The 20202-nt window shown below is 45.8% G+C and overlaps 1 protein-coding gene across 1 annotated transcript in view; it reads right to left on the minus strand.

Moving 5' to 3' along the window:
* BCR (BCR activator of RhoGEF and GTPase) overlaps positions 1–20202 on the minus strand; it is a 99758-nt gene that overhangs the window by 34789 nt on the left and 44767 nt on the right. The window contains exons 2-8 of the mRNA XM_058816428.1: positions 18167–18351; positions 6753–6857; positions 6061–6246; positions 2439–2546; positions 1007–1067; positions 536–588; positions 50–190 (exon numbers count right to left, since the gene is read on the minus strand). Of these exons, the coding sequence (XP_058672411.1) occupies positions 50–190; positions 536–588; positions 1007–1067; positions 2439–2546; positions 6061–6246; positions 6753–6857; positions 18167–18351 (839 nt within the window). The remainder of the gene's footprint in view (positions 1–49; positions 191–535; positions 589–1006; positions 1068–2438; positions 2547–6060; positions 6247–6752; positions 6858–18166; positions 18352–20202) is intronic.

Genomic DNA, 20202 nt, shown 5'->3' on the forward strand with positions numbered 1-20202 from the left:
CATAACCAGTATTTAGAAACTGAGAAAATAACAAGACAGGAAGACTCACCTCCCCTTTCTTTACAGTCATGGATTGCCTGCGAGGAGTGATCTCCTCGTTGATGCTGGAGAGGAAGTTCTGTGAGATCCTCAGAGCATCCTGCAGCAGGGGATGGTCAGGGTGGCTCACAGGGGTGTGCTTGAGCAAATCCTGACAGAACACAAACAGAACACAGTCACAGGCAGCACTGGAGGGCAGGAGAGCCTGAGCACCCCTAATCAGAGCTGTAGGACAAGATGCTCCAGCTTCTTCATGCAGATGAGAGCATGGCTTTATCTCTAGATAAAGATAAAAACACCCTGCACTTCTTGGTGACATCACTGCAAAGATAGCAGCATCCTACCCATAGACTCCATTTCCTTGGTGTAAAGGGAAAAGGCTCTTATGCAGCTCAACAGGTTTATTTTTGCAGTCCTTCAGCTCCATGGAAAATGTGAAGGTCAAATAAAATAGGACAGGGGTCTAAAGTTTGAAAACTCCCCTTCAGATACTTACATGCAGGACAAGAGTGCTGCGGGTCACCCGATCCACTGGCTTGTACAGCAGAGCTGTGGAAACAATGCAGCAGGAATGTCAGGAACAGTGAGTGTGGAAGGTCCTTCTAGCATGGGGTGTCTCCTACTCATGTGCACAAACACAAGCACTGTGGAACCTGACCTTGACAAGGCTCTCTAAATGTCCCCATAAACCCATCACTGCTGGGGTTGCATTTGTGCAGATGTTCTCTTAAAATCCCAACAGCCCAGTGGCTGGGCTGGCTTTGCACAAAGGCACTGAGGAGGTTTGAAGCCAGGAGGCACCTCCCCATGCAGGCAGCCTACTTAGCAAAAGGGAACTGACTTCTCAGGCAGAGCTGGCAGACCCCATAACCCTCCAGCATTAGAAAAGAAAAAGGGAGGGTGGAGGTTTTGGCAACAGCCTCCACACAGTGCTGACAGACCAGTCTCCTCTCCATGGATCACTCACTTTCCAAGGAATTTTTCGTCGTCTGATCTTTAGATTCCTTTGTGCTTCTGGCCTTTAGATTCTGAAAGAACAAGAAAACCCATGTAGCAGATGGTCAATCACCTTGAAATATCACATGGGAACACACCAGCCTATCTGCTCCTCCAGGGGAAGGCCTAGGTGTGGAAGGAGGAGAGCCCTATCACAGTTCAAGTCAGTGATGGAAAAATGCACTTTCCTTCCAGGTAAATCCACCAGTGTCATGTCACAGGCATCCACACATCTCAAACATGAAGCAATGTTCTTAGGAGCACCTGTCAATAGACATGCAGCAAAGCAGGGAACCACCTACAGCAATGGGGATGGGGGAGTTTTTAAATCACCTGTAGAAAAAAAGACATCCATAAGCACACAGCCACTGTCCAGCACCAATAAATAAAGTACAGCACTGGCATTCAATAGCCTCAGGTTACACTTCTGACTCCTGTACTCACAGCTGGGTGACCTTGACACATCAGATCTTCCACAGCAGCACAGGAACACTGTCTGTGACTCTGCTCTTTGCCATGGGCCATGCCATGCATGAATGTGTCAGCTCCAAAATCCTCACCAGGACACAAATGCAGAAGTACCATCACTCCAAACACAGTAGATACTGATATGATTCAGAATTGTTTGTCAGAAACAGCAAAACTGAGAGATCATATTTTACCTCTTTCTCAAGTCTCAAGGGACATGTACTCAAGAGTTTTCTCAGAGCACTAAACACCCCTGGTACTGCTCAGCTCTGATGATTTATCTGATTGTTTTTATATGAAATTCATGATTTCTTGGCAACTGAATTCTTCAAGAAATAATCACTGCAATATAAAGAGTCACTGAGACCATGCACTGCAGGGAAAGCTGATGGTCTGGGAAGCCTAAAAATTATTCAAAATGCTTTGAGACAGGTACTTCTCTGTCAGGGAGGAAATCAGAGCAGGCCAAAGAATAGTATTATAGATTTATGGTTGACACACTTGCCTTTTTCATGAGAGAATTACCCTCTCCTCTTCATGCCAGTGAAGCCTGCAATCCCACTGACAGCCACTGTGCAAGCCATTGAGGATGGCTTTTATACCACAGCCAGAATCCTCATTAGCAGAGAAACATCTAAGAAACTCACAGGGAGCTTTCCCTTCTGGAAATGCATGAAGGGGGCACAGAGCTGGAGAAGTTCAAGGCAAAGCCAGTTTCTAGCAGATTCCCTGGGTGGGACAGCACACAAAGGCTGTGTCTGTGTCTGTGACCAGCCCAGGGCACAATTCAGTGTAAGGACCCGAGCTGAGTCTGTGGGAGCTCACAACTCCTCCAAAGCCATGGCTGCAGAGGTACTTGGAGAATAGACAGGAGTGACATGGCAGGGTATTAGTCAGAGGCAGACAGCTCGTGTGTCTGAGCACCGTGACATTACCTCAGAGATTTCAGCAAACTGAGCATTGGCTTGGCAGCATTTCTCTGCTGTCTCCATGGCAACCTCATAGTTATCCACAAAGGCCCGGTACACTCCCAGCTGGCTGGCCTGCAGGAAGCAAAACAAAATGTAATAAATGCTGGGGAAAAAGGCAGTTTGGGATGGTCAGTGTTGGTATCCAGTGACCAGGTCATGTCTTTTTCACACCAAACAACTGCAGGGAATGCTGAGCAGGCCCAGAAGGACATCTCTGACCTCTCAACTTTGTCCAACCAGCACTGCACCCAGTTCCACCCTCTGCTGAACAAGTTTACTTGTGAAGGATGTGAAAGCCTATGAGAGTGACACATCCTTATTTCTGACATCTATTTTTCCCTTCTCAACTGCCAGATTAGTATCTATTAATATTGCAGCTCATTGATGTAACTGGAGCTGCTGGCTTTTTGCCACAGCATATGAATCAGGGAGGAATGATTCAGCCCAACAGCACAAATGTGACCCCAGTAAGCTACTTGTTGGCCTTTGCATGGTGGATATACTAAATCAAACCCAGATAGCACCCATATCTGCCTTAGTGAGCATTATTATAAGGGCAGCAGAGTGCTGGAAATGCAGAAGAGAGCACAATCTGTTTGGATGGCAGTGACTGGGGCACTAGGTTACAGAAAATGGCACTTTTTCCAGCAGAAGGAATATGGAATTGGTCCAGAAGAGGATGGAACAGGCCCCAGAGTGCAGTAGTAAGTCATTATTATCACAGAGTCTTAGCACTGATCCCGTTTGCTGACTTAGGAACTTCAGCCATATTCATGCCAGAGAACACAAGATCCAGCCTGGGGAATCCCTGGGCAGGCTCCAAGCTTGTCTGGAGAGCAGAGCTGGCTTTGTGCTGCAGAGCTGCCAGGCTGGGCTGGGCACACCTCGGCAGCCTGAGGGCAGCAGCCAAGGGTGCAGCAAGGGGACACTGCCAGGGCTGCACTCACCCCAGCACTGCTGCAGCACACGTGCAAGAGGCAGAGCAGGAACCTCCCCACTGCTCCTTCCCTCTCCCATAACCTCTGTGCTCCCCACTCTGTGGAGCTTTGTGCCAGACGTGATGGAAGAGAAAAAGCCACTCCCAGGACAACATTCCCTGCACAAACTCAGTTAACAGGGCTGAGGAAAAGTGAGTTATTTCCTAGGTAACATTTTACTGAAAGACTAGAAACCAATCTCAACCCTTACACAAAATTACACACTTATGACTGAAGCTGAAGAAAACTGTGCTCACTTATACCAGGGATAACCCCAGCAGCATGGAGAGAATGAAATCTGGTTTTGCCACTGAGGCTCCATCCTGTGAAGAAGCTGCTGTCAGAATTACTGACCATTTTGAGGGCTTATGCCATTCAGATTTGGATTATGCCAGCTAACATGGCAGAGCTTTGAAGTTTCTCCATTCCCATGCAGCTCTTTCATTTCCTGCTACTCCTGAACAGTCTTTTTAAGCTTTCATTTTCCTCCTCTGAATGTGTCATCACAAAGACAACTTTTTCATTAAAAACTGAACTTCCAATGAAAGCAATAATGCTCATACACCGTTTTCATGCTGATTAATTTTTTTTCAATTAAAAAGAACTCACTGAAAATGAAACAAGAGTTGGTAGAAATGATTGGCTTTTGGACATTTTTTGTTTTTGAGGCTTATCAGTGAGGATGTTTGCTAAATATGTCTTCATTTCTAAAAAGAGCTCTAAAGCATTTCCTTTCTCGCTATAAAAAAATATGCACAATTTATTCTCCAAAAATGAGGAGCGTATTTCACTCCCACACGCCTGGCATCTTTTCTTTTTCTCAACAGGAAAAGGTGTAATAACAGTCAATTTGATGTTGCAAATAGATCATGATTTGTGCCAGAACACACAGAATTCTGAAACTCTTTGCATCCACTATCTGTAACTCCAATCTACTGTGCTGTTTTTTGCGTGAGTACAGAAAATTCATGTCCCCAGGGACATCTGGATATTTCAGTATTTATCATCAGCCTGCATGACATGACCACAAGTAAACAGTCTGCTGCACAAGATTTGATGTACATCCAGTGGAGATGCCTTATAAAGCCTGATGTTCTTGCTGTCTCTCTCATCTCGTTGCTTCCCAGTGCCTGCCAAGAATTATTAGCTTTATCTCATCCAGCAATTCCCACCACTGCTGTACCAAACCACCCGAAACTAACACTGCCATGCCAGCTCCAAGCCTCCTGCACTAGGGCAATTTGTTCCTTTGTTTCCAATGCTAATCCAACAAAATCATCTAATTCTGTCACAAATGCAGAAAAATCAGGGGAACATAAAAGCAGAGGAAGGGTTGAACTCCTGCACCCAAGACCAGCCAGCAACACGAAATGGCCTGAAACAAAAGTCTGAGTAGGTGTGCAGTGAGTAGAGGGCTGCTGGACAGCCCTGGCAAGGAATATGTTCAGGTCTTCTCCAGTTAGTGCTGTTCCCATTGCTGCACCACAATTCCAGGGCAGCTTGTGAGGCTGCCACTTCCAGCAGCTTTCTGTGTCTGCTTCAGCACCCAGCAGCAGCTGGGTTTGTCCTCTCAAACCAGCTGCTCAAATTGCATACCATGAACTATTCACCAAGGCACCAACTTGACCCCTCCTGGCTAAAACACGCTGGCAGTGAAAAGCAGATTCCTGCATTTTCATCTTGAGCTGCTGGCATGTACAGGAAGCATCATCCTCCAGGCCAGCTCCCCCTGCTCCACAGGGGATGGGGCTGATGCTGGGCTACACAGCTGCTAACAATTGATGGACCCTGGCAAAGCACACTCCCCAGCCAATAAACCCCTCACTGGAATGTCACTCCTACCCGGAGAACCAGAGGCACCTCAGGAATGCAGAGCTTCTTTTCTTTTCTAAAAAGGAAAAAACAGCTCCTTTAATCCTTTGCTCTCTGCACATGCTAGGGGAGAGGCTAAAGGGGCCGAAAAAACCTCCTAGAATGCAAACAATTTGTCATCTGGCTCAGAAACTCAGCAATTTTAATTCAGCCTCAGGAATATGCTGTATATGTCTTTGTCCTTTTCTGCACTCATAGAATTTTGTTGAGGTTGCTTGGAGGATTCTCAGCTGCAGGTTCACTGCATCAGCACAACAGCAAGGGGAGCAGAAAGGCCAGGACAGTGGCAGAGAAGCAAAGCCAATGGTGATGGCCATAAATCAGCACCAGGCAGAGCAAAGCACCAGAGAGGGAGGGAAGGATGACTGGGGGAGTTCCACAGCAATGAGGAATGTTTTACTACTGGTGTTGAGAAGTTCACTTGGTAATACTGCCACTGTCCCATCTCCAGCTAAAGGAAATGCTTTTTGGACTCTGCAGAAACCCTGTAGATTCAACATTTATGTGAAATTGTAATTATTTTACCACCACAGCTTGCTGCATTCTTTAATTAAAGACAACGAAAGAGCCACTTTTGCTGTAGGGCCTCCACTGCAGTGGCAAAGTGAGGAGGTGAGAAACCTCTCATCTACTCCAGCCACAGATCCCTTTGGTCTCTGCAGGCACCAGAGGGAACCCCCAGCTCCTGGGAGATGAGTGAGGGGTCCCAGCACCTCTGGGGATAGCAGCTGACTCACCAGCTTTTGGAAGAGGTCCCCAACACGCTGCTGGTGACTCCACTGCTGCACTCGGGGAAAGAGCCCATCATAGAACTCCTTGTGGATCTCATAGAGCTCAGGCACTTTGAAGAATATTGTCTCAATCTGCTGACTGGTCAGCACGGGCTGCGACGTGGTGGCAGCAGCTTTCAAAGGCTTCATAGGCTGAAATGAGGAAAGAAATAAATAATTGTCATGCAAACGATGAAGATTCACCTTTGCCACACTGCAACACATCCCTCCATAGAGTTATTCTTCATCCTAATGAAAAGTGAGGTCTGTATTCACACAACTCCTAAAAGCTAGACATGAACAAGGTCTCTCATGAGGATCAGCCACCCCTGGTAGGTGGATATTCCCTGGTTATTAATGCTGCAGTTAAAACCCCTTTGCACTCCATTTCCCTAATCTCTGTCCAACTGTACAGCAACATTTAATAATTAGCACAGATACTTAAGAGAGCTCCTGGATACTGCCACATTAACAACCCCCAAACTCTGCTACATCCACTCCTTGCTGTAACCCTCCCTCTCTACTGGGGGTGTAGCAGGTACCTTCTGCACCCAGCAACTTGTAACCCATGGGACGTGGAGCTCAGGGAAACTCTGGACAGAAGCAGCAGTGAAAATTCAAGCCCCAGTGTTTGCACTGGCACCTGGCCCCAGCCTTACCAGCAGCAGGGCCTCCAGGTGGCTCAGGTAGGTTTCCTCACTGGCCAGGATTCCTGACAGGACCCATTTTCTCATCTCCAGGCCCTTCTCCAGGTCTGGCTCACTCTACAAAGAAGTTGTTTAGGAGAAAAAAAAAAATTAAAAAAATAAAGAGCAGGTTGCAGAGAGAGTAAGAAAAAACCCCAAGAATGAGGATGAAGAGTAAAAGACCATTCAGTTGACCAGAGCACACTTGTTTGTTCAATTTACTTTCAGACTAAAAACCAAAACATCCACTTGTGATGAGCATCTTGTTTCTAGAAATATGCAATCATAAAACATTAAAGAAATTTTTATTTACCAGCAACTGATACCACTTAGATTATTTACAGTTTTCAGCTGTAGTCATCCAACTGTGGTGTCTCAACTAGGTGCCCAGACCTCTTCACAAAATTCAAAACATGGAACTTAAAAATTCAGAATTCATCCTCCTAAACAAATGTTAGGGCCCTTGTTCTGTGCAATGCCCTCCCTCCTTCCATGGGAGCTCTCCAAAGCTGTGTTTGTGAGCAGACAGGATCACTCCTCTGTGTTTGTGAGCAGACAGGATCACTCCTCTGTGTTTGTGAGCAGACAGGATCACTCCTCTGTGTTTGTGAGCAGACAGGATCACTCCTCTGTGTTTGTGGGCAGACAGGATCACTCCTCTGTGTTTGTGAGCAGACAGGATCACTCCTCTGTGTTTGTGAGCAGACAGGATCACTCCTCTGTGTTTGTGAGCAGACAGGATCACTCCTCTGTGTTTGTGGGCAGACAGGATCACTCCTCTGTGTTTGTGGGCAGACAGGATCACTTCTCTGTGTTTGTGAGCAGACAGGATCACTCCTCTGTGTTTGTGGGCAGACAGGATCACTCCTCTGTGTTTGTGGGCAGACAGGATCACTCTGTGTTTGTGAGCAGACAGGATCACTCCTGTGCCCCTCCCCAGGTGTGCACAGCCTGACCTGGCTCTACAGGGCTGCTCTTCCTCCCACTTCCCTCTATTCCCTGAATTATTTTTCAGTGCCACCTAGCACAGTGCCTGTTACTAGTGAGAGGATGGAATAATCAGCATGGCTTGGAATGCCCATGCTGATTTTCTTATTGGGATCCCATGAAGGAGTTCTTAACCAGAACAACTGAAGAAAGAGAGGGGGAAAAGGCCCCACATAACTGCATTCAAGGGCTAATGGGGAAGACTAGCATGAAGTGCTAAAAGAAGCAGTAAATCCCTTCTGCTGAATTTCAATTATCCTTCCTCTCAAAACTGTTACCTGAAAAAGTGTTAAACCTGATAAAGTGAAAGTGAGTCTTTCCAAAAACTCCAGAAAAAATTGGTCGAGCAATGAAGGTTATAAATAATGAGAAACATCCCCCTTTTACAGAGTCCTATTCCCAGTTCTTTTTATTTCTGTCATTCACAGAAATAGCATTTTAAAACTCTTGCAGCCTTTTTATGTTGTTAAATGTCTCTAAGAATAGAGTCAGAAGTTGGCTCTGAAAGGGTACATGCCTTTCAAGGGATTTGGGTAGGTTTTTTGGGGCTCCATCCTACTCTTAATATCCAGAGGAATCTGAAGCTTTTGATTTCACAGTGGGAGGATCAGGAAGCAGAGCAGTACACTCCACTCTAGTCACTGAATTTACAGCTGCCCCCCAAAAAGCTGCACTTAGGGTCCTCTGCAGATGTACAGATGAGGTACCTGGGCAGGAGGTTCAGTTTGAGGAACTATCACATCCTGTGACTTTGAGCCCACGCACAACACAAAGAAAGAAACAGATCCTCACGCTCCCAGATATTTCTGGATTCTGTCTCATCAATAACTATCCTGATTTTCAAACAGTTTCATTAAATTTCACAAGCTGTATTCTAGCCTAAAAGACTTGCAGCAACTACTTCATAAAAATTTTGCAAGGTGTCAAATGCCACCACCACCTCTTAAATAAAAGTGTCAGACAGAAGCTGTTCTAAGGAAATGAGTAAGATTTACACACACATTAGGTACTACATGGAAAGAAGAACTTCTCTTTGCAGCCCACCCTTCAGTGACATTCAGTAAGAACCACAGAGCCCTTTAAAATCTTGAAAGGGCACCTCAAAGAAGGCAGAAATTTATAATTCACCAGTCAGTGTTCAAAAGAGTTCAGAAGAACACAAGTGACAAACTCCATGGTAAAATGAACACTGCACCAGACTCTGCATCCATGGACAGCCCTGTGACTGGCATGGAAACGTTCAACAGGGCTGTGACCATTCCTTAGGGTCTCTGTGCCAGGAGTGCCTGGATGCCCAGCTCATGGACCACTCTGTAAGGCATGGTACACACACATAATCAAGACAGGCAGCCCCAAGATGGTTAACAAAGATTGCCTTCATCCAAAGAGGAAGGGATGTGGCAGCCCTGGTGCAAGAAAAACACAATTGCTCGTGGTTTCCAAAGATTTCGTACAACATTCACAAAAGAAAAAGTACAGCTACACAAAGAAGCATTGAGGAAAACTAACAGTGCTCCAAAGTCTGCAGTGCTGAGGATGAGGTAAGTGGTCAATATTGACACAGCCCTATAATTATCTTTACCAGGTTCTCTTGGAGGAGGTGAGGACTTAAAAACCAGCTGGGTATGTTTGTAACATCTGTAAAGAGCAGCACACAATGACAAGTTATTGAAATGACTTAAACTTCCCCATCACCACAGTGGCACACCAGTTTTCCTTTGAGCACTGAGAACAGTTTTCTCTTCACAAGAAAAAGCTTTAATTTACAGGCCAGCCCTTGCTGGGCACTGTCAGCTGACAGAGAGGCATTTTCTGCCAGAATGTTAATTTCCTCCTTCAAGAGATGCACTTTCAGAGAGACAAACATCTCCCAGGACACACTGCAGGCCTTCCTTCCTGCCCATTACCACAAGGGCACTGTGCAAAGTCCACGGATTTGTCCTAAGCCTTTGTTAACAGGGGCATTTGTCCAAGTGTGATGCTTGCAGGAGTGCAGGCACAGGACACAGGGCAGGCACTGGCTGCTTTATGCTCTGCACAGCAATTGCTCAAGAAACCTCAGGGGAGTTGTTCCAACAATCACAGGGCACATTACAAGATCTCCAGTGCAGTACCTCGAATTTACATACAGATGATCCCCTGCTCCTGCTGTGTCAGGGATCAATGCAGCACCAGGGAGCTGCTCTGTGCATTGTGCTGCTGCTCCTGCTCCCTCCGGGAGCTGTGTCCTGACAAGAGCTCCTGCTGGGGGAGGCCTTTGCTCACAGTGTCAGCTGGGGCTGATGGAGCACCAGGAACATCTGGAAAACAGCCCCTGTGCTGCTCCACCCTCAGGGTACTTTAAAGTCACACATGTTATGAAATGTACTCCAAGATGCAGAAATTCACTTGGTGCCAAAATCAGGAGGAAGAAGAGTAAGTTTATGATTTGGTATTGCAACATTCCTCACTTACAGAGCTGGGAGCAGCTCACCTGCTCACCCAGAGCAGGAGAGCAGTGAGCAGGCACAGACTGGGCACTGTCCTGCCCACAGCAGCCAGGCTGTGCTGCACTCTGGGCCAAGGGCATTTCTGCTTTGCCTGTGTCTGGCACAGAAGGGAAACAAAGAGCAGCCCTGATTCCAACAGCCTCACTGCCCCTCTGTTCCTGCTCTCCAGCCAGGACAGCTGAGAGGGAACATCCTGGGCATTGCTGTCAAGCTTTCCACCAGTACAGGGAGACCTGCCAAGGCTGAGGACTCCTTTCCCCTGCCCTGGCAAGAAGGCAGCAGTCTGAAATCTTTGAGCTGCTTGTGGCAAGTGGAGGAGCTGGTGCCACAGCCACCAGACCACAGAGGAAAATGGGGAAAATACACCTATAACCAAAGTGCAGATGGGATGTTCCCAGCAGGAAGTGGGAGCAGCCTGAATTGGCAAACTCCAACCACTCAGCAGGGAGTGCCAGGTGGTCAGCAGTCCATCCATCCCATGCTTCCTCCCCAGCCTGGCTAGCCTGTTTTCCACTGGTACAAGTCTGACTGGTATTTCATGCTCTGACTGTCCCCGCCTCTTTGATGCCAGCATCCATGTCTAGCCTTTCCCCACAGCCCTCCCATCCTTTGGCCACCTCCCTACCCACATGTGTCAGAATAAAGCTCACAGAACTGGACCAGGGCAGCACTCAGAGCATTCCTGTCTCCCTGCTGTGGGAGCTGTGAGGACCAAGCACCCAGCCAGACCTGAACAAACAGCCATCAGTGCTTTGCTTCCACTCCTCATGAACTACATTAAAAAAAACACCAAAACAATAAGGAAGGTGGAAAGCAGGCTACAGGAAATTACACAGGTATCTTATGCCCATAAGATCCTGCTGTTCTCCTCTCTTCTCAATTGGGTGATGCTTTTTGCTATGCCAAAGGCTTAAAAACCAAAAGACTGAGTCACAGTGCAATCTTGCAACCTGAACCAGGGCCAGGGAGAGGGGCTGGAAGCTCTGGAGATATCAGAGAGCACAAATCTGATATGTGGAGATATCAGAGAGCACACCCTGGCCCCAAGCCATGGCTGGGCTGGATGTGTTTACAGCCTGTCAGCCTAAGTGCTTTAGTTTACTAACCAGGTTGGCATCCTGTGCTCTGTTCAATTACTGTGAGGCTGACATTCACCAGCTCCGAGCTTTAGACAGATTCAGCTCTTCCTGACTCTGGTTAAAGAGCTCAGGGCTTCCTGGTCCTTGTTTAAATTAACAGCAATAATTGTTTTCTTGCACATGTTAGCAGAGCACAGATTAAGAATCCAGAAACCACAATATCTAAGGTTTTGCAAAGAGGTTGCTGCTGACACAGCTCTTTAAAGAGAATCAGGGATTCAAAGTGGGTGTTTAAAAGGCACTTTAACTCTTCCTTTGGTACAGGCTGTTCATGCACCATGCAATGAATGTGTTCAAAGGAAGGTTTCCCATAAGGACAGCTCACAATCTCATACAGGAGCTGCCAGCTTACCAAGGAGAAAAACATTCTGTTCAATTTTTCAAGTGTAAATATGTTTGAAAGCTTCTGCTGGAGGTGTCTCATTGTCCTGGTGATATTAAATGGGGCAAATTCTGTAATCAAGCCAGTCATGCTCCATGTGGGGAGGGGGAGCAGCAGGGAGAGTAGCCAACATTATTTATAACATCAGTACTGGTGTGCCAGCTCTCTTCAGGAAGGGCTGACATCCAGGCAGAGCCTTAAGGAGCAAAGAATTGGAGAATAAAGAGGAAAAGCTTCATCTGTTGGGGGTGGTGAGGGGAAAGTGACAGTAAAACAAAACAAACAAACCAATTCAAATACTGAGAGGAAGAAAGAATGATTAGGAAGTGTTGGAGGGGGAAGGACAAGATAGCAGGAGCAGCAGCAAGAGGAGCAGCAATCCCATTTACTGTGTGGCTTCAGAGGTCAGCTTCCTGCATCCCCCTGGGACCAAGCTAGGAGCAAAATCCACAACCTGCTCCGCCACAGCCCTGCTCTTGCTGAGCTGGCAGACAGCAGGAACAAAGGGATCTGATCTGAGGACAGGCAGTGGCTGCCAACGCTGCACCAACCATGGACACACAGCAAAAAGGAAAGAGAAATTCTACCTGAAAGCCTGTGAGTACCAGCAATTTCTCCTCCAAACAGAACAGACAGTAGGAAGTAGTGGCAGGACTTTAGCACTCCTGCCTCCCTTGCTTTGATATATGCAAGAATTGGAAAGATCTGTTTTGTCAAAAACTCATCTTCTAAACTCCTGAGAAGGGACTCTCCTCATTTCCTGGGGCAGTGGAATGAGCTTTGCTTTCCCACTGCCTGCCCTGCCCCACCTCCACAGAGCCCTGTGCACATCCCTGAGGCTGCCTCTGCTGGGGAGCGTCCTCAAAGCCTTTCCTATTCCTGTCCTTCCCAGGCTGCTCATGAGGAGCACCAGGGTGACACTGAGTGAGGGGCAGCACCAGGGTGACAGTGAGTGAGGGGCAGCACCAGGGTGACAGTGAGTGAGGGGCAGCACCAGGGTGACACTGAGTGAGGGGCAGCACCAGGGTGACACTGAGTGAGGGGCAGCACCAGGGTGACAGTGACAGTGAGTGAGGATTCTCCCTCTCCCAGCCTTCTCTGGCCTCCAGGCTGCCAGCTGCCCCTCCAGAGCTCCTGGCAGTGACTCTTCCCCTCTGAAGGGTGTCAGTCACTGATTTTCCAGCTGTGCCTACACCTTCCTGTGGCCTCACACTGTACTAAGCTCTCTCTCTGTCCTCCTCTAACTTTATCCAGGTATTTTCTCTGCTCTTCACCCTCACTGTATGGGAAAGACAGACACATTCTCTCTTTCTGGGAGTGAATTATCACCATTTTTTACCAACAGTCTGACACCTTCTGAAGCTACCAGCACTGTCTTGTTTGGCAAACATTTGGGCTGACATTTTCCAAGAGAGGTTCCCAGAATTTCTGTAAAGTTCAATCATAACAGTTCAGCTGCTACAGAAAGGAAGGTTTGGGAAAATTAAATCTCAAGTTAAATAAACAAACATCTTAAGCATTAGTGGAACCTATTTCTCCTTTTTCCATTGTCCCTGTTGGCTTGCTTGAGAGCAAAGTTTGGCAAAAGCACTGGTTTTATGGCAGAGCAGCCCAGCCTGAGATTCCAGAAGAAATGGAGCAAGTTGGGTCAGACCCTACAAACATTTGTTAAGGCCTCCTTTCCACACAAATGACAAGTCAAGGGCTGCTGAGACCCACACCACAAACAGCTCTGGTGCCTGTCCCTCTCTGGGTACAGACAAAACCAAAGCCAGAGCAGCCTTGGGCAGCAACAGTTTGTGCAGTGGGCAGGGAACAGGGGGAGTGGGAATGGAATACCCCAGGGAACAGGGGGAATGGGGGTACCCCAGCTGTGGCTGGAGTGGCACAGTTTGCAGGCAGAGCAGGCAGCATCTCCTCAGGAGACAGAGGTGGTAGGAGGGAGTAGAAAACCCTGCCCGGGTGCAAAGTAAACACCACAAAGCTCTGGAAGTCAGCTGCAACCCTCAGTTCTTGGAATAGAATGTGCTGGGAGTGTGCTGCCCCACACACTGAGGGAAGAGCAGGGAGCTCCCTCCCAAGCAGCCCAGGAGGTTTCTCTTCATTCCCTTCCAGCAAGAGACCCTGCTGCTGGCACCCTGCACTTTCCCCATGGGGGCTGGACAGAGCAGGTGAGCCCTGATGTGCTACCCAGGCATGGGCCAAGCTGCTCTAGGGAGGTGCAAGAACTCAGACAAACTCCTGGCAGAAAAGCACAAAGCCCAGAGCAAGCCCATGAAATAAGTCAAAGCAAAATGCCCTCAATATTCAGTTAGCAAAAAGGCAGTCCCCAAGAGGCCTCATGGATGAGGCAGATAAACATCACAGCAGAATGCTGCAATGCCTGGGTGATGATAAGTGAACTACTTAGATTTATATTTATAAAAATTAAATTTAAAACATCAGTTTGCTACGTTTTCCATTTTCTGGGTGTCTGACTGAAGTGCAATTAACTCTTTGTTGCAAAGTGAAATGAAAGGAATTTTACTTTAATGAGAATAAAGCTGTGTTAAAAGTCAGAAGCCTGTTTTGCACAACATTACACATCTCACATTAAGCACCCAAAATTAGCAGATGCTTCTCCCATAACCTGTCTGCCCTGATTCCCTGTGGTTAGTGAACATACCACCCTCTTATCTCCCAGGACAATTAAGACCTGGGTGGCATTCCAGCTGTATCTGGACTTAATGGAAACCAGCACTGTTGTACCCAGTCCTGTAAGGTGCAGCTCTGGAGATGAAATATTGAATCCAGTGCGTGCCATTCACTGTATCCACTGCACAGTGCAGGAGCCCACAGGAGAGATGGGACAATTGAGTAATTCAAAGTTATCATAATGATTCAAGAGTTCTTAACTTTACACCCTTAATGTTTTGCCATGGTGTATGCAGTGCATGCATTGTGGACTTCGCTTCCAGACTCTGGTCATAAAAATAATCTGAAATTTTCAGAAGTAACTGCAGGCACCTCAGTTAAAAGTAAAAGGGCAAGAAGACAACTTTAAAAGCAAACACATCTAAACAGAACATGTTTTCTGCTAATCAAGTTTAGTACAAAAGAAAATGGAAGAGACATGTCCTGGTATTCCTGGTCCAACACATGTTATGTGCTGGGCTCAGCAGTGTGTTTGACACTTAACTTTGTTCCTGATGTCTTTTCCACTATAGCTGAAAACAGCTCAGCAAAAGCCATCTCACAGCTCATGATGGCTGAAAGCTTAACTTGCTTGGGAAATACCTGGGTATAAATTTATCTCTTTCTGCTTGTCATGGACTGCCCAGGGACTGTCACTTGTGGATTGATTACAGACAGGATCAAGTGAAGCAGCTGAGGTTCATGATTAGAAGTCCAATCTGTATCAGGACACCTCTATCTTTTGGAAGCCATGGAACATCTTTTTATAGTCAGAGAAAATAACGCAGCAATTTACGTTAAAAATTATTTTTCAAGAAGCAGCCTTCAAGCATTACTAAAGTAATTTTTAAATTAACTGCTGTTAAATGCTTATGAGGCAATATTCAAGCAAATAAAGAAAAAGATTAACTCTTAGGCAGTGTCTCCTCCAGGCCTCCAGTCACAGGCACTGTCATAACTGGTTCTTTGAAGATAACTCTCAGCCATGTGTAGTCACACAGTGATTTTTCCTTCATCATGAGAAACATAACCTGAAAATATCAAGCCAATATTAAAATGGTTTTGGAGCTTTTTCAATTTACTAATGATAATTTCTTCACTCAAAAGTCTCTTACATATCACATGAATTCTCATTTTCAAAGATAAGAAAGCATCTCAAAATGAATACACTAAAGCAGCTAACTAGATTCTACACTTTACAGTCAAAATTAAGCAAACACCAACAATATATCTACTTAATAAGGCTTTAAGAGATCCTTACAATGAATTTTATAAATAAGAACAAGGACACTGTATCAGGAAGGATTCTTAGCCCAGAATTCATGCTGGAAGAAGAACTGTGACAGTAACCAACAGAGAGCAGGAGGATGTGTATAATGATGGCTGGTGGCACTTCTCAGACTCTCCTTTTGATGCAAGATAAATAAAACTGCCTGATAATGGTGATGGTGTTGATTTACACATACACTGATATTTCTAAAATAGCCATAATTATCTTCCATGATATCTTAATTAACAGGAAGGAACAATATAAAGGCAACACATAAGTTAAAACACTTGGATGAGAGATTTCAAAGTGTCATTTACAATGTCGGAATTCAAGATTGTTTGGCACATTTTCTTTGAAGTACTGTAGGAAGGAAGTGACTTGTCTTTGTGCTATTGAACATCTTTATGAATGATTTGGGGAACCCAAAAGTTTGAAAATGACAAAAATATTCAGGAAAAAAGTAACTTTGGACTCAAGTGTTCTGCAATCTATTGCAAAAGGATAAAAAGAAACAAAAGGTTGAAAGGCAAAGAGACAAATCCAAGCTGAAACTAAAACATTTTGGACTGGGAAGACAGCAGAGCCAAGAGTTCTTTACCAAGGCATGCAGATGGCCCACTCCCAAGAATATTGTAAAACCAAAAATAGAAATTTTGCTGAAGTTCCAAGCTATAGCCATGCTACTGAACCTGAAACAAAACCAAAGCAAGGTAGGCTGAAGGGCCATGCTAAGCCACAGGTCAGGCAAGGCAGTCCCTGCTGTATTTTTAATCAATGATAATTGATGTTATAGACAGCTATTTAGTGAATATCAAACCAGTACAAGCAGTGGCCATCTCCCAACCAAGTCACCATTTCAGAGCTGGCACTTTTAATTCTTTTTATTCCATTTCCACAGGGTGAAGGAAATAGATCTTCCAGATGCTTGATCAAAACCCTTAACCTACCTGAAAATAACTTTTATTTTCCTCGTGAAAGGCAATGACAACTCACATGCAGAGGTGTATGAATGTGCTTCATTCCACAGCCTCCTTTCCAAAATATCTGCAATGTGGAGACCCTCTCAACTGCAATTAGTCACCAATTCTCTCCACTAAAATGCACAAAGGGCTCAAAAATCATATACACAACTACTGTATTTGCAGGGAAGCCCTGACAAAGGCAGGAATGATGCATCTGACTCCATGTTCTCAGAAGGCCAATTTATTACTTTATTATACTAAATTATATTAAAGAATACTATACTATACTAAGAATACAGAAAGGATACTTACTGAATGCTAAAAAGCTAATAATGAAGACTCCTGACTCTTTCCAGAGTCCCGACACAGCTTGGCCCTGATTGGCCAAAGAGACAAAACAACTCACAGCAGAATCCAATGGAACAATCACCTGTGGGTAAACAATCTCCGAACACATTCCACATGAGCAAAACAGAGGAGAAGCAAATGAGATAAGAATTGTTTTCCTTTTCTCTGAGGCCTCTCAGCTTCCCAGGAGAAAAATCCTGGGCAAAGGGATTTTTTCAGAGAATGCAAATGCCACACACAACATTGAGCCCTGAAGTTAGGCCTAAGATCAGCTAAAATGTACAATGTCCAACACCAGGCAGTGCTGTATCGTGTTGGGTGATGTCCTGTGGTGTTTGTGAGGGTCCCAGGATGAGGTGAGAGATGAGAATCTGACTCCAAGTTCTCAGAAGGCTGATATATTATGATATTATACTATACTATATTATATTATGCTATACTAAAACTACACTAAAGAAAGAGAAAGGATACATCAGAAGGCTTAACAAGAATGAATAATAAAAACCCATGACTGACTCAGAGTCTGACACAGCTGGCTGTGATTGGCCATTAAGTTAAACCAATTCACATGGAACCAATCAAACATTCACCTGTTGGTAATCAATGTCCAAGCCACATTCCAAAGCAGCAAACACAGGAGCAGCAATCAGATAATTATTGTTTTCAGTCCTCTCTGAGGCTTCTCAGCTTGCCAGGAGAAAATCCTGGGCAAAGAGGAATTTTCAGAAAATATCATGGTGACTGTAGGGGGATATAATATAAGAAAATAAAGATAGTGTAGAAAGTAATCTTACCCCTAAGGAGTTGCAGCTGGGCCAATTACCAAAGATTAGGAACAGCCTGACTTTACCAGGCCACAGCTGTAAGCAATGAGAAGAAGATGCTATAACAGAGTGGGGTGGCTGGGTAAGAAAGGAACTGGAGTCAGTTGGTTACTTTGTAAAGAAGAGTCAGTGCTCTGAGGAGATGTCCATGAGAAACACCAAGGTGTGACACTTTTGTGATAGGAGACAACAGCATGGAACTTTGCAGTAAGGTGACAACAGGCGACAATGTCCCACAGCACTGGCAGTCCCTGTCTGTCCCCACTAAGCCCAAGCACCCCAGCAATGGTGCAGGGAGGCAGGAAGGACTCACAGATTTGGTGGATTCCAGGGAGCCCGAGGACAGCGTGTCACGGCTGCCGCGGCTCTTGGAGCTGAGGTGCGGCGAGGAGGAGGGCGAGTCGTCAATGAAGGGCATCATGTCATGGTGCCGCCGCTGCTCCTCCGCGCGCTCCGCGTCAAAGGCGTAGCCCGGCGGGGTCCCCCCGAACGGGGCATCTGCAAAACACAAACACAACGGGGCTCTGCTCAGCCTGCACGGCCAGGGCACGGCCCCACAGACCCTGGGATCGCTCATCGCGAAACCAAACACTCATCAAGGAGAGGAGCAAATATCATTGAATTCACGTTGTCACCAAAAGTTCATTTCACTTTTCTACGTCCTAAAAAGCAAAGTTCTTTCTTGCATTAGTTGTCATTTAATTACAGCTCATTCCCTCCCATCTTCCTTCAAAAGCATTGACGTCAAAATAAATGATTTTGCCGGCTCCATAAAAGTCACCAGTCTGGGTTTTAGGAAGCTCCTGGGTAACAGACTCTGGGTTTTCTGCCAATCAAGAGCAGATGATGCCCCTGCCAGTTTAGGTAAAATAGGTAATACCTAACTCAGGGGAGAACTGTAACTGTAACTCTCTCCGTACCTCTCACCAACAACAAGAGTCGGAAAGAAAGGTCCTATATGTCAAGTGAACCAACCTACTGACAAAAATAAGATCCTAAAAGATCCTCTTCTGTTGGCTGCCCCTCCTTCTATTTTGAGCTTAACCCCTTCAACTAACAAACCACCACACTGTTCCCTTCTATAGATCCCATCTCCCCTTCCCCAAAAAGCCCTAAAACAACCCATCCAAAACACAAGCAGAAAAGGATGGTGGTATGAGGAGTCAAGCTAACCATGACTGCATGAGACAGCAATGAACTTCTGCAGGAAAAATGAGTAGCACAACTGCTTATGGTATCTTTAGTTGCTGTGTACAGACACTGCTCCTGCAAAAATCCGTAACAAGGACACACAGCAGCTCTTCTGCCATAAGTTAAAAAGCTTTTCATCTCTCTGCACAAAGAAATATTCACAGAGGAGCCAAATTTGGTGTCTACACAGTGACACCACACCATGACCTCCATGGGCATTTGAAGCACTTTCACCTGTCAATGCCCAGCAGTGTCCTGTGTGTGACAGTGACAGCCATGCACAGGCCACTGCCCACAAAATGCCAGAGGTGCTCCTCCTCTTCTTCACAGAATGCCACCCTTCTCCCCAAACTGAAAAACAACCCCAAGGAGATAAGCTAGATCTGCCTTTACAGAAGCCAGTGAGCCTTATGGAAAACAAAGCCATCAAAAAAGGAAAAACAGTTACACTTGAACACAAGTAGAAGGGATTTCTTGTTTTCACAAATATCCAGGTTCTGCTAAAATAATAAGCAGCTGCTGCCAAGCATACTAATAATCCTGTTATACATCACTAAGGCAGGGTGGAGGAGTAACATTTTAAAGCCCACTTTCCTCCCTCACAGTAAACTCAGTTAAAGCATGACTCATTTCAGTAAAAGATGTGAACTTTATGGGGAACAGAATAAAACTTAATCTATGTGGCTTTTTCAGGGGGGAGAGCTGGTCTGGGAATTTACACAAACAATATACTGAAAACCCAACAATAAACTCACTGTGGATGTGAGCCTCTGTCTCAGCTTGTACCAAATGCCACCCAGCTAAGTAACAGCCTGGTACAAGGCCTTGAGGCTGCTGAAGGACTGTGGCAATGTTATTTTAACAAACTCAGTGAGTTTTATGTCACCCACCTGCTCGAGTTATTACCTTGTGCTCAAGCTCTCAGAGCTCCTCAAAAAACTTGTCAGACTGTGCACAATCACAGCAACAAGAGGGAAGGGGTATCTGCTCTCTGGAAGGAACTTTAGTCTAGATGTTAGAGGTTTGCAGAGCCCACAACCATTCAGAAAACACCACACAAGTTGATTTGCTAAGCAGCAGCTTGAATGGGAGTTGCTTAAACCAGGAACTTTGTAACCCAAGAAATCTGTGATACACCACTGACAACTGGGTGTTATC

Source organism: Ammospiza caudacuta, chromosome 18 (assembly GCF_027887145.1).
Source record: "Ammospiza caudacuta isolate bAmmCau1 chromosome 18, bAmmCau1.pri, whole genome shotgun sequence".
Lineage (NCBI taxonomy): Eukaryota > Metazoa > Chordata > Aves > Passeriformes > Passerellidae > Ammospiza > Ammospiza caudacuta.